The sequence below is a fragment of the Ursus arctos genome, unplaced genomic scaffold, assembly GCF_023065955.2.
Source record: "Ursus arctos isolate Adak ecotype North America unplaced genomic scaffold, UrsArc2.0 scaffold_16, whole genome shotgun sequence".
Lineage (NCBI taxonomy): Eukaryota > Metazoa > Chordata > Mammalia > Carnivora > Ursidae > Ursus > Ursus arctos.
In genome coordinates, this window is record NW_026622830.1 from 28,857,647 (window position 1) to 28,872,693 (window position 15,047).

The following is a 15,047-nucleotide window of genomic DNA, read 5'->3' on the forward strand; positions in this document are numbered from 1 at the left end:
TGCATACACATTAATTACAGCTATACAAAACCTAAATGTGTAATTTTTAAAAACCCAGAAAGATACACAGTAAGATACTAATGGGTAGTGCCAAAGAGGAGGAAATATGGCTGATCTTGTTTTTCTATTTTCCAAATTTTCTGCAGTACGATTATATTCCTTACACTATATTTTTTTCTGATATAGCTAAGTAGTTCCTACCTCAGAAATTCTGATTCAGTAATCCTGGGAATTATTATAGCCTGAAGATTATATTTATAAAAAGACACTTAGATGATTCTTTGTGGCCTGTCACTATTGGCCTTTGGGAAGCACTTGTCTAGACCCCAGTACTTTATGCTGGAATATTTAATTAGGTAACAATAGAACTCTATTATGTTCATATTTCTGATGGAAAATTCCTCTTTGGAACTCACTAGTTCCAGCATTGTTATGGATTGAATTGAGTCCTTCTAAAACTCATGTTGAACCTTCAATGCGACTATATGCAGAGATAGGACCTTTAAGAAGGTCATTAAAGTTAAATGAGGTCATAAGAGTAGGGACCTAATCCAGTAGGATTGGATCCTTTTAAGAAGAGGAAGACACACCAGAGATTTCTTTTTTTTTTTTTTTTTTTTTTTTAAGATTTTATTTATTTGACAGAGATAGAGACAGCCAGTGAGAGAGGGAACACAAGCAGGGGGAGTGGGAGAGGAAGAAGCAGGCTCACAGCAGAAGAGCCCGATGTGGGGCTCGATCCCAGATCGCCGGGATCACGCCCTGAGCCGAAGGCAGACGCCCAACCACTGTGCCACCCAGGCGCCCCAAGAGATTTCTGTTTCTCCACAAGAGCTCAGAGGAAAGACCAGGTGAGGACACAACAACAAGGTGTTGGTCTGCAACTCAAGGAGAGAGGGCTCGCCAGAGACCAACCCTGCTGGTACCTGGAACTTGGACTTCTAGCCTCCAGAACTGTGAGAAAATAAATTTCTACTGTTTAAGAGATCCAATCTGTGATATTTTGTTATGATAGCCCCAGCAGACTAACATAAACATTAACGAGTTTATTTCTTATCTTTGGTTTCCTGTTATATGTGAGAGGAGCAAAGTCAACACTAGGACTTGTTTAAAGTTGCACAGCCTGAGTTCAGATCCTAGCTCTATTCCCTAAGCCCAAGAGTCGAATCCAGAGGAAACACTGCTCAGATCAGAAGGGGTTTCACACAGATTCTCCCAATGTATTTCAGGATGTTTTATTTTTGGGAAAGCCCCTGATAAGAAATGTATTATGTAGAAGACATAGTAAGAAGAATTACACCATTGAAATGGGTGGGTTTGCAGGTAGGAAGTCTCTGAGTTCTGGAGAGAGGAGCACATGGCAAAGCTGGCAGGACTCCAAGCTGAGACAGGGGCTAGGAAACCACAGCTCTGTTCACCGCTTCACCCAAATATCCTACCCACCACTGATCTCAAAGGAGTTAGACGGGACAGCCACAACTTCTGAGTAACTCAACTTTGAGAAAGAAAACATAAAATAGAAATGAAGACTTACATTTGTTCCGTTTTCTTGGGCAGCTTATTCTCGTCACCTGTGAAAGAGGACCAGGAATTAAGTGTGACAAGATCACGGGACATGCAAACACTTCACAAGGAGGCTAGAATTTCTTAATTTGAAGGACATATCAAGTACTACATTTTTTTTCCTTTTAGGTTAAATACAGTACAATCACAAACACTAGCTTTTCCCAGTATCTTCCTAGACCTTCACTCCTGACACTGATTTTGACAACCCACTCAGCATCACCTCTAAACACCAGAGAAGACCTGGGGAATCTTAGGCTCTGGAATGTTTTTGCCTTTATTTTTAATTTTTTAAATTATAAGGCATAATTAAATGGGCTCAGTTCTGACTCCTTTATCTTCTCCTTAACTAGCTGACCCTTAATTATCATGCTTCTTTCAGAGTTTTGCGGCTTATAGAGCAACACCTAGGTGAAAATCTGGTTTCGGCTGTACTCTGCTCTATGGAGCAGTGCTGAGATCCTCATTCATTCTAGAGGTTCTTCTCTAGGTCTCTTTGGATGTCTGCAACTTCTGGTTACCCCAGCAAGAAGGGCAGCCCCAGTGGGCCTAACCTTTCTGGATGGCCCTGCAGCATGGAGCACTTGCTCCTGTGAATGTTCCCTTCTCCCATGGCACCTCTTCACCAGAACAGCAGGCACCTGGCTGACTCATCCACATTCTCACTGTAGCCCGTATCTCCTGCTATCCCCAAGCAGGACTTACTTATCTTTGCCTTCCCTCTGGCACCGAGCACACACTGAGCACACTCACACATGGTTACACTATATACATGTTGAGCTGATAATTATTTCTCCTGAAATACATTCTTTGAGAAATGTGTTAGGTGCACCAACTCTCCATCTGGAAGCAGACAGGGAGTTGGAGGCTTACAAAGTGGATATCATGAGCTTCTGAGGAAAGCAGTAAATTATGAGTCCATTTCTAATTCATGGGAGAAATTATTCATTAGAGAAGCTGATGAGATGACAACTTACAGGGACTTACCCAAGTAAGGAATGTGAGTAGCTCCAAAAAAGTATGTTCTTGAACAAGCAAGGGGTCCCTTTGGTGAGACGCACTGTACGACCTGGATGTCACACAAAAAAGTAAAGAAGGAGCAGGGACTTAGGTGTGTACTTTTGAAAAACGAAAATTATATAGTCAATGGAAATCAATTTTATCTCACCAACAGATGATTTATTATTTTTTAGAGGCACAGGGGGAAAGATTACCTTTAATTGTTGTTTTACCAAAAGTATTTTGTGTTGTATTTTTTTAAGATTTTACTTATTTATTTGAGAGAGAGAGAAAGTGAGAGAGAGAGCACAAGCAGGAGGAGCGGCAGGCTGAGGGAGAGGGAGAAGCAGGTTCCCGGAGGGGCGGGGAGCCTGATACAGGACTCGATCCCAGGACCCTGGGATCATGACCTGAGCTGAAGGCAGGCACTTCACCGACTAAGCCACCCAGGTGCCCCTTGTGTTGTGTTTTGAACCTTGACTATATTGTGAGGTTGCTGTTGGGTCAGCGCATGATGCTAATGAATTCACAACTTAGAAGGAAGAGAGAAAATGTGCTTGGGTTTTGACTGCCATTAATAGTCCAGAACTTTCGCACTGAGGACCTTGCGACATGACAGGGAGATGCGTGAGGGCAGCTACAAAGTCAGGAAAGGAGGGTGTGCCCCAGGTTCCCACCTTCATTTGTATTTCATCTCTGTACATAGGCCTTGGAGAAGAGATTAAAAAATTCTTATTCTTCAGGTCACCTGGGTGGCTCAGTTAGTTAAGGAGCTGCCTTTGGATCAGGTCATGATCTTAGTGTCCTGGGACTGAGCCCCGCATCAGGCTCCCTGCTCAGTGAGGAGTCTGCTTCTCCCTCTCCCTCTACCTCTCTCCCCCTACTTGTGCTCTCTCATTTGCGTGCTCTCTTTCTCTCAAATAAACAAAATCTTTAAAAAAAAAATTTAAACAAATAGAATTTTTTATTCTTCTTCCGTTTAGTTATTTATACAAAGATGGATACAGATGTCCTTTTCTTTTGAAAATCCAGCATCTCATCAGGATTCCCAGGATATCGGTTATAAAACACAAAAATGCTACCATAAGAACTAAAGCAAAAGAAATTAGTGCAACATATGAACAAATAGCTAAATGTGACACACATATTCATTCTACTCCAATCTTTAAGGAAGTCACAAGACCCTAAATAAAAACGCATGTACGTATTTCTATTTCTTGGTTAATAGGCATATTTCCTCAATAAAACATATTTCTTGGATTTCCAAATTTCCCCTAATTGAAAGTTTCTTTTAAAGGTGCCATTTGTTTCAAACCTGCTTCCTTAGATCATATCATAAATTTGTATAAGCGTAGATTAACATCTAATGTTTTGACGCATTAAAACAAACGGGTACAACAAATTTACCTACATAACGTACAACTGCTCAGATAATTTGGATTTGCATGTTTTACATGTCACCTATTAATCTGTTAATTATTCAGAAACGGCACAGAAATGGAAGGGTAAGTATGTTACATTGAAAAAGAGATAAGTGAAGATGAAAGGTCAAAATCTAGGACCCCCCTCCCCCGACTCCAGGACCAGATCTCAGGTAAGTTCCTTGACTTCATTAAGTTTTCTGTTTATTAAATAAAGATCCCCAATTATTATAGAAAGTTGTATATAAAAAAAGTTGTACAAAGAATTTGCTAAATTAAAAAAATAGAGCAGTTTTAGGTTTACAGAAAGAAATTAAACCCATAGATGTGTGGGGGCCCCTCTAAGACTGTGTCCTTCAGGGGTTTCCCACTCTCACTCTAGTTCATACTTAGCCTCCAGGAATTCACCAAATTATTACTTAAGTGTGGCTTCTGCTCCAGGTAAGCGGACACTGGCTGTGATTCCCTGGATTCACCTGGCTCTCTAGATCTCGGAGTGGGTTTGCCTTGAGACTTTAGTTCTTTGATGAGTCCAAGAAAAGTTGTTGGTTTTCAGTTTTTCAATTTTTTTCTTGTAAGGATAGGAGAGATGATTTCCAAGCTCTCTACATGACAGTGCTGCGAGTGGAAGTCTGCCCTGGATGTTACTTAATCTTGCAATTTAGCAGACCTCCTCTGACGCTGCTTCCCTGGGTAAACAGGGGAGCATGCTGCTTTGTTACCACCAGGTAGGAGTAAGTGAGTGTGTGTGTGTGTGCGTGTGACCATCCATGCGCGTGGGCTCCTTGTCACTGCTGGGCAAGAACAGGAGTTCAGATTCCCTAGTCTGCCTCCGCTGATGCCACCCTGGCTTGGGAGAGTGACAGACACTGTGGGTGGGTGGGTGGGGTAGCCTTGTTATGGCTGAGTGGTGGTGAAAGTCCTGACTCTCCACTGGCCTCCAATGATAGAAGGAAGAACACCTCATTACCGCTGGGTAGGGATGGACACCCAGGCTCTCCTGTGTTCTCCATTTTTTTTTTTTAAGATTTTATTTATTTATTTGACAGAGATAGAGACAGCCAGCGAGAGAGGGAACACAAGCAGGGGGAGTGGGAGAGGAAGAAGCAGGCTCCCAGCGGAGAAGCCTGATGTGGGGCTCGATCCCACAACACCGGGATCACGCCCTGAGCCGAAGGCAGACGCTTAACCGCTGTGCCACCCAGGCGCCCCTCCTGTGTTCTCCATTGATACTGCAGGGGAAGGAGGGTTCACTGGTGCCCAGTGGATGAAAGCTATGGCTCCTCAATGGGCCTTCTCTAACATTAATCCTAACAGGGGTTGGGATAAGACAATGGCGTTCCATTGCAGCCTGGCAAGGTAGACATACATCTAGGTTCTTCACTTAGCCCTTACTGGTAGGGGTGGATAGAGAGGCAGTTTTTTTCTGAGGGGTTTGGCTAGAGTAGAATAGCTATTGTCTAAAAGTTTTCTGTCTCACTAGGCTGTCCCCTTCCTAGTCCTTCTGCCAGAGACAGCAGGCTTTTCATGTCTGTGCCTATTGGCATTTCTGGGTTGTCATTTTCTCCAGTATCCAGTCTGGGGTATATAGGCAAAAAGGAACCCCAGAAAACTCACTGCCATTTTGTCCCTTTGGTTCTAAGCTCCTCAGCCAGCCTGTCTTCTACCTTCCAGAGTCTTCCCATGTTTGTTTTACATATAATGTCCAGGGTTTTTAGTTGTACTCAATAGAAGGAATTGGAAAAAGTATGTCTACTCCATCTTCCCAGAAGCAGAAATCAGCTAAGCTCCTTTAGTTTTAACATACATAGTCAACACGTAAGATTACACAAAGAACCCTATGCCATTTGGCATTTCCTGAGTATTCCCAGGATGCTCTGGTGGGTTAAAACGAGGTCTGAGCTCTCCCGTTACAGGGCAGTAAGATCCTCACAGCATATCCATTCGAGTAGCCCTACATTTCTGACCAGCTTGGAGGCAGAGAGATTTAGTCCATGAGAGATTCAGTCCAGAGAGATTTAGGTTTTCATGTTCCCCAATCAAAACTAAAAAATAGTACCTACCTCTCCAGCTTTCCTGATTGTCAGGAACATTTTGAAAATACTTAAATTTCCATAGCCTTTTACAATCACTAGAGTCACATATTTCAGTCTAATGTCTCCTTGAAAAGAATGTAGCAGACAATTTACCACCAAATGCAAAAGTCTTCTCCCTGGCACCCTCAATAAAAGAACAGTGATCCTCAAAGTTTATGTCCTGAAATGTAACAGTCAAGACATATCAAACCTAGTAGGCTTGGAATGAGTCTATTTGCAAGTTAATTTAAAATTCTTACTCTACTGACAATATTATTACAACAACTTAAAGAGTGTGGTCTGAGAAAGTATTTTTTAAGCTTTCTCCTTCAAATATTTAAAAACTAACAATGATGTTTTCAAATTATACCTAGTACTTATATAAAAATACAGTCAGTTTGCAATCACTCCTTTCACTCCAAAACAACTTCAAGTTCAAGATTAAATCAATACGTGAACTGGAAAGGTGCCCCTTATCCTCCCCTCCTCCCTATTTAATAAATTAAGCTCCAGGTGGTCAAGCCACTCACCATGTGTTTGGCAAAGCTCCCATTGGGACCAGTGCTGCGTACCAGATGCCCTTCAGAAGGGAAGTTAAAGTTGCCAGCATTCAGATTTTCTCGTGTGGAGTGATTACCGAAGAGAACGAATGGCTGCCTATTAGGGCTGGAATGGCAAACCAAAAATGTGATTAGAAAAGAAAGTCCTAGCTAGGGCAACTCCCTAGTGAGTGGGTTCTTGGGGTTTTCAGAGTGGTGTCCTGCAGTCTGAGCAAAGTGGTCAATACAGTCCTCCTAACACTCCTTGCTTGCTGGGAAGTGATGCCAGATGTCTCTGAGTCCTCCTACTGACCCATAGGGATCATTTAGGGACATAACTAAATTCAAGCCAGGTTTGTATTTTCAGCTTGCTCTACTTCTTAAGGAGAAAGTTCTGTAGGTCTGCTGTACATGATGCAGAGATGGAGCAAGGTTCTAGTTTCATATAATAGCATTTTAATAGAAATAGAAATTTTAAAGGATGACAGCAGTTGTGATACTCAGACTATAGGCAGACAACAGAGGCATTAACTATTCCGGAGTAGCTTTTAGGATGGGAGGAGGAGAGCAGGGTTGCAAATATCTCACTACTACACCCACCTGCCCTGCATGCATTCCCTTCTTCTGTCTCCTCTCTTAGTTAGACTTGTCTATTTTAGTTTATTGCTGTCACTTTATGCTCATTTCTCAGCCCACTTCAGTTGACCCCTCAGTCATTTCACTCCAATTACTCCTGCAAAAGTCACCAAGTGACTTTCACATAGCAAATAGCAAATCCAATGGATAGGCTTCAGCCTGCCCTTCCTTGGTCTCTCAGAAGCACCTGACACCCACTCCCCACAAGACCTGTTGCGTCTCAGTTTCCCTTGTCAGCCATTCTCCTCCTCTATCTGCCTCTGAATATTCCTAGGGTTTTACTTTCAGCTGTCTGCCTCTCCTCTCCTCTTTCATGATCTACCCCCCTGTTCCCCTTTAGTTCTTGCAGTAAATAAATGGCATCATCATCCACCCAGGAACTGAACCAGACCTGAGACGCCCCCTTAGGCCTTCTTGACTTCTCTTGCCCCTTACCTTCTAAATCCAATCAACCACCCATGTTTCACTCCTATTTGTCCATTTTCCTCAATCCACATGGTCACAAGCCTAGTCCATGCTGCCATCATTTCTTCCTCAGACAACTGCAATGCTTCCTACAGTGACCCTGCTTTCACTCTTGCTCTCCTACAATCTATTCTCCACAGTTCAGAGAGGACAACCTTTCATACATGGAAAACCTTTAATGCCTTTATGTTATTTTCAGGAGAAGGACTGAAATCTTCCACAGGGCCAAAGAAGACTTGCATGGTTTGGTCTGGCCAACTTCTTTGGCTCCATGGAAGGCCACTCTCCCCCAACTCTTATATCCCACCAAATCTATCTTCTTTTATGTCCCTTATGCTCTCATCTCAGGATGTTTTTCTGCCTTAATCATCTTTTTTTTTTTTTTAAGATTTTATTTTTAAGTAATCTCTATACCCAATGTGGGGCTCAAACCCAAAACCTTGAGATCAAGAATTGCACGTTTCACTGACTGAGCCAACCAGGCGCCCACCCCCCTCCCTTAATTATCTTTACTCATCATTCAGATCTCCCCTCAGAGAAGCCATGCTCTCCAGCTATGGTCTTCACAATGCCAAGTTCTTTTCTCCTTCATGGCACCAATCAGAGTCTGTAATTATATTATTTTGTGAAGTTGCTTGATTGTCTTATTTCTCTACCACACTATACACTCCATAAGGGCAGAAACCATGACTGCTGTGTTTTTTTTTTTTTTTTTTCCCAAGTAATCTCTATGTCCGACATGGGGCTCAAACTACGACCCTGAGATCAAGAGTCAAATACTCTACTGACTGAGCCAGCTCAGCACCCCCATGACTGGTTTACTTTTTAATCACATATTTCTTGCTTAGTATGTCATATGTTCTCAACAAATAGTACCTAAAGGATACTTTTAAAAGATACTTTCTGCTATGGACTGAATGTCTGTCACCCCACAAAATTGAATGTCTGTCACCCCACAAAATTCATATGTTAAAATCCTAACCCCCAAAGTGATGGTATTAGGAGGTAGAGCCTTTGGGAGGTGATTAAGTCATTAGGGCAGATCCCACATGAATGGGATTATAAAAAAGCCTCTTATAAAAGAGGCTTCTGAGAGATCCCTTGCCCTTTTTGCTATGTAAGTTTGGTTATAGTGAAGGGGGCCCTGATCAGACATCGGATGGGACAGTGCCATGATCTTGGACTTCCCAGCCTCCAGAACTTTCGGAAATAAATGTTTTTTGTTTATAAGCCACGCAGTTTATGGTATTTTTGTCACGGCAGCTAAAACAGATAAAGACAGTTTCCTTTATCCTGTACCCTTTCCTTAAATTGCCCTTAGTGTGTGTCATGTGGAAAATTCTTTATATTTCTTGCATTATTCTTAAAAATACCTCCTTAAGTTTCAGGCAAACAGGTGCTCTTAAAAGTAAACATGACTCTGATTTTTCTTCTGAAGCTTAATTCAAGGTAAATGACTCTTCAGGCAGAAAAAGATAACCCTGAGCCCCAGCCATGACAATTTGTCTCACTTTAGATTGGATTGGAATTAGGGAAGAAAAGAGAGGAAAAATCTACTCTCATCTATTCATCAGAGGAACCATCCCTAGATGGGCCCTCCAGATCACCATGACAAGAGAGGTGCTAAAGGAAATACTTCAAAAAAACAAATGCAGCAACCCTGATGCTCCCTGTCTTCCTGGGGCTGGACCTTTATGCCTGAGCCCTCTAACTCCCCACAAGATGCTGTTGATCCCTGCTTAGCCCTTGGACATTCTGCTTCCTAGTTTTTCTGAGGGTAGGGATGGAATATAATATTCTTTCGATTTCTACAAGCTACAATGTTTTAAAAGCTAGGTTACTATAAAACTGTATTTAAAAAAAAAAAAATATATATATATATATATGTATGGGGCGCCTAGGTGGCTCAGTCGGTTAAGCATCACCCTTTGACTCAGGCCATGATCTCAGGGCCCTGGGATTGAGCCCCGCATTGGGCCCCACATCAGACTCCCTGATCAGTGGTGAGCACTACTTTTCCCTTTCCCTCTGCTTCTGTCCCCCACTTGTGCGCATGCTCTCTCAAATAAATAATATCTTTAAAAAATACATACATACATATATATACATATATATATATGTATATATATGTATATAAATACAAAAACAGTAAATGGACAATTTTTCAGGGTATGAATTTCTTACCCTGTGATGACTAAAGTCAATTTGTATTTTCCTGACTCTACCTCCTGGACTTAGATGATCCCTCACAACCACCCACCTCGCCAATCCCATTTTCTCTATCACCATTCACCTTTCTTCCCCAAGAAACTTACCTGTTTTCAGTTATATGGCTGGAGATCATTCCATGACTGAAGTAACTTCTGAATGGCTACAAAAGAAGCCAACATTGTATATATTAAGATCATAATTTTATAAAACAATCACAAATCCCCTCATATATGTACATATGTATGTATGTAGGTATAGCGAGTGTGTGTGTGTGCATGCGTGTGAGAGAGAGAGGGAGAGAGAGATATGTTTATAGATTACTATAAGAACATGGAAGGACATGTGGTAGAAAGCAACATGAATTTTGGGGACAGGTAGCAAAGAAAAAACAGCAAAAGAAATAAAGACAAAAGGCTACAAAAGAAAAAGGAAGGTAAAGAAAAGAAATTCTTGTTAAGTTTTATAATTTTTAATTACTGAAAGAAAATTGAACCAATCATCATCTACGGTCCAAGTTACTAATCATGTAGGACTTTTCCTTCTATTAAAAATTTGTTTTTCTACATTTCTAATAAAGGAATACATATTAATTCTAACACACTAATTATTTATTTGTTTATTTATTTATTTGAGAGTGAGAGCACACAAGAGCAGGGGGAGGGGCAAAGGGAGAGAGAACCATGCAGGGCTTAATCCCAGGACCCTGAGATGTTGACCTAAACCAAAGGTAGCCGCTCAACCGAATGAGCCACCCAGGCACCCCCTAACATACTAATTTAAAGTCAGCATTGAGAAAGAATCCATAGAACTCAGAAGTTCACCAAAAGAAGTTTCCCAGGAAACCACAGAAGTACTTCTCAGCCTTAGTGTGTATAGTACTAGGCTAAATATTAACCTGAAATTGATATGCAGAGTCTATGTCAAAAGGGTTCAAAATTCCAAAAGGCAATTTTAATCCACTTAAATAACATCTACTATTCTCCCCAAACTCTGATTATGTAAGTAATATATACTTATTTTAGAATTTAATAAAAGCCACCTACAATCTCTAACAACTGTTAACATTCTGGTATATTTTCTTCCTACTTTCCTCCTATGGTACATCCATGGTATATGGTTGTACCAAAGCCTATAAATAGCCCTCTATTCTTGGAAATTTATATTGCTACTAACCCTCTTACATTATGAGTAATACTGTAATAAACAACTTTTTATAAATTTTACTTGCAGCTCTGATTATTTCCTTAAAGCAGATCTGGAAATGAAATTACAGGGTAAAAAGGCAGAACTATATTGCCAAACTGTTTTTCAAAAAAGTTTAATCTGGGACACCTGGGTGGCTCAGATGGTTAAGCACCTGACTTCAGCTCGGGTCATGATCCCAGAGTCCTGGGATTGAGTCCCACATCAGGCTCCTTGTTCAGCGGGGAACCTGCTTCTCCCTCTCCTACTCCGCCCACTTGTGTTCCCTCTCCCACTCCCCCTGCTGTGTTCCCTCTCTCACTCTCTCTCTGTCAAATAAATAAATAAAATCTTAAAAAAGAAAAAAAGAAAAAAGGTATCTCATTGCTGTTTTATTATACATTCCTTTGATTTCTAATGAAGTAGAGTATTTCAGATATATTCAATGGCCATCTGGATTTCCCTTTGGTAATTAACTGTTTACTTATATCTTCTGGATGTTCATCAATTGGAGTTTTGGTGTTCACAGATCTTACTGACCTGTAAAAACTCTTTATATATTAAAATAGCTAAATTTTACTGAGGGTTTACCATGTGAACTGTGATAAACACTTAAATGCATTATTTCAAGTAATCTTTATAACCTACGAGGTTCCTTCGATTACTCACCTGCCCAGTTTAGTTAATAATACTGTACTAACATGAAAATGGGGAAAAAACCATACGAAAATAAAATATAAAGTGGCCTTCAAACATGGAAAAGTGTTCAAGCTTACTCATAATTAGAAAAATTCCATTTCTTATCTATGAGACTGTGAAAAATTAAAAAGTGTGACAATACATCCTGTTGGTGAGACTGTGGTGAAACAGGCACTCTCATACACAGCTGGTGGGAATGCAAATTGGTCAACCCTTTTGAAGAGAAATCTGGCAATAGCTAACACAACTGTGCTTACCTTTTGACCCAGCAATCACATTACTAGGTATACAAACCTCCAGCAATTTGAAAATACATTAAGCACAAAGTTATTTACTATGGCACTGTTTGCAATGGCAGAATATTGAAAACAACCTAAACAAGCATACATAAGAGAATGGTTGAATAAATTAAGATAAATCCACACAATGGAGTACTATGAATCATAAAGAATGAGGAAGATCTCAATGAACTAACTTGGAGAAAGCTTGAGGATATATTCTTATTGAGGGAAAAAAGCAAAGTGGAAATGACTATATGTATCTTGCTCTTCAATGAAAGAAACAAGAGAAAATACGCATGTATCTGCTTATTTGTGCAAAAGAAAAAAAGGATAAATCAGAAATGAAGAGATTTGTTACCTACTGGTAGTGGAGTAAGTGGAAAATGGTGAAGAAAGGGAGGGAATGAGAAGGAGGTGGTAGGAAACAAGAAGTAACATGTCATAGAATATACCATTTCGAGTATCTTTTTACTCTTGGAACCATAGTAATGAGAGAAGAAAAAAGAATCCAGAAAACTGAAAAGGGCATCAGTGAGATGTGGGACTACTTCAAGTGGCCTAATACAGAGGTAATTAGAGTCTCTGAGAAAAAGGTGGACAGAAAAAATATCTGAACAAATAATGGCCAAAAACTTTCCAAACTTGATGAAAACTATATAAATCCACAGATCCAAGAAGCTTAACAAAAGCCAAGCACGAGAAATATGAAGAAACTACTCAAAACTAGTAATAAAAGAGAGAATCTTAAAAGCTGCCAGAAGAAAAAAGAAAAAGACCAGATATGTACAGAGGAACAACGATAAAGAATAAAACTAAAGATGAACATTAAAGATAAAGAGGAGAACATTACACACAATGAAAGGCAGAAGACAGTGGAACAGCATCTTCCAGGTACTGAAAGGAAAAAACTGTCAACCAAGAATTCTATACATGGCAAAACTGTCTTTCAAAAATGAAAGTGAAATAAAGATATTTTTTCAGACATATGAAAGCTGGAAGAACTCATCATCAGATTTGCACCATGAAAAATATTAATGGACATTTCTTAGGGAGAAGGAAATCATCCTAAATGGAAATCTGGATCTACACAAAGGAATGAAGAGCACTGAGAACAGTAACTACAGTAACTACAGTAAAAAAATACATACATTTTTAAAAATTCTTTAAATCTTTCAAAAAAGTATTTAAAAGGATTAAAACAAGATTAGAAAAAGAGAATTAAAAAAGAAACTTGACTGTTCAAACAAAAACAATAGCAATGTATTGGTGGGGTTTATAACATGTAAAAGTGAGATGCATGACAACAAAGATCAACACCAACTCCAGAGGTCAGAAGTCAGTGCAGCACAGGAGAGCTGAGCACTGGGAGTGCAAGCCCAAGGTAGGCTCACGTGTAAGCTCAAGATTGCTGTTCCGATCCTCCCTGTTGACTAACTCTGGGGACTGGCCTATGCCCTGGGTCTTGATTTAGATACCTTAGTTTACTCACAGAGTGCGTCTTACACTGACTCTAGTAACTTCACCATTGTTTGCCTGGAAAGAAAGCTTACCCAGGGGTTCAACCGAGGAAAGGAGAACTACTCACATGTGGAGAATTATTTCTAGGCTTATTAACTAGTGCCCAATAGCATTCCTTGCCAACAGAGGTACCACCACACTCTAAAATGAGTATCTTTCTTGTATAGAAGCTGGCACAGAAAAAAAAAAAAAAAAAACACACCCCAAAACAACTTCTTTATAGAGGTTGGTAGGTTGGCATGGGGGCTAAAAACTTCTTTACAGCACAAAAAAAGCTTAAGGAAATAAAAACCAAAACATTAGGATTGGTAGTGTTGTATTCTGAAAAAATTAACAAAACTAAAACAGAAACAATAAATAAGTTAATCAATTTTTTCTCTTTGACCCTTTCCTTACATACCTCACCCGCCTGAGATTCAGAAAGTTCCAGCAGGAAAGGAATTTCTGTATCAAAATTAGCAAAGAAGCTAGTCCACTGATGTTCAAAAGCCACCAAATCCTAGGAAGAAAATGAAAAGGATGGTCACATTAAGAGGTACTTTAGAAAACCAGAATCATGAAACTGCATCAGATATCAAAATACCAGACCAGTTAAATATATTTCATTTTATTATTTTTTTAAAGATTTTATTTATTTATTTGACAGAGAGAGAGAGACAGCCAGCGAGAGACGGAACACAAGCAGGGGGAGTGGGAGAGGAAGAAGCAGGCTTCCCGTGGAAGAGCCTGACGTGGGGCTCGATCCCAGAACTCCAGGATCATGCCCTGAGCTGAAGGCAGATGCTTAATGACTGAGCCACCCAGGCGCCCCCAAATATATTTTAAAAGTTAACAGCAAACTACAGATACATGTTATCACATAGATGAACCTCAAAAACAAGCGAAAGAGGCCAGATATAAATGACCACCTGGTATATGCTTCATTCATATGAAATATCCAGAAAAGGCAAATCTATAGAGACAGAAAGCAGATTAGTGGTTTGAATGAGGCCAGGTAGGAATAGAGATTGACTACAAGTTAACACAAGGGCATTTGGGGGCTTGATGAAAATGTTCTAAAATTAGATGGTGGTGATGGTTGTACAATTTCATTAAAAATTTCACTAAAAATTACTGAATTGTACACTTAAAATGGGTGAATTTTATGGTATATAAATTATATTCTAATAAAGTTGTTTAGAAAGAGGACAGTAATATCCACCCAGCGCCTTACTTTAGCAATCTTTATTGGAGAGAGGGACCTATTTATGAGGCACCTAAAAGACAGTACATCCAGTGACAAAAGGTAGTCACATCAGTGAAGCTTTAAGGACAAGTCAGATGACCTTAGTTAGAAGTTGGGTGGCGCCCCAGTGGCCCATAGCCCTCTCCTCCCTCGCACCCTCCCTGAGTGGTAGTGGGAGAACTGCAGAACTCTGTGCCCTTCCCAGTTGACTCTCCTCTTCGTGCAACCTCTCT

General features: G+C 40.2%; 1 protein-coding gene across 3 annotated transcripts in view; it reads right to left on the reverse strand.

The window, feature by feature from the left end:
• Positions 1-15,047, reverse strand: part of DNAAF9 (dynein axonemal assembly factor 9) — a 166,574-nt gene that overhangs the window by 69,682 nt on the left and 81,845 nt on the right. For all 3 annotated transcript variants that reach the window (XM_048222196.2, XM_057312636.1, XM_026503087.4), the window contains 5 exons: positions 13,990-14,088; positions 10,014-10,069; positions 6,589-6,724; positions 2,551-2,632; positions 1,535-1,571 (listed from right to left, as the gene is read on the reverse strand). In XM_048222196.2, coding sequence (XP_048078153.1) covers positions 1,535-1,571; positions 2,551-2,632; positions 6,589-6,724; positions 10,014-10,069; positions 13,990-14,088 — 410 coding nt within the window. The remainder of the gene's footprint in view (positions 1-1,534; positions 1,572-2,550; positions 2,633-6,588; positions 6,725-10,013; positions 10,070-13,989; positions 14,089-15,047) is intronic.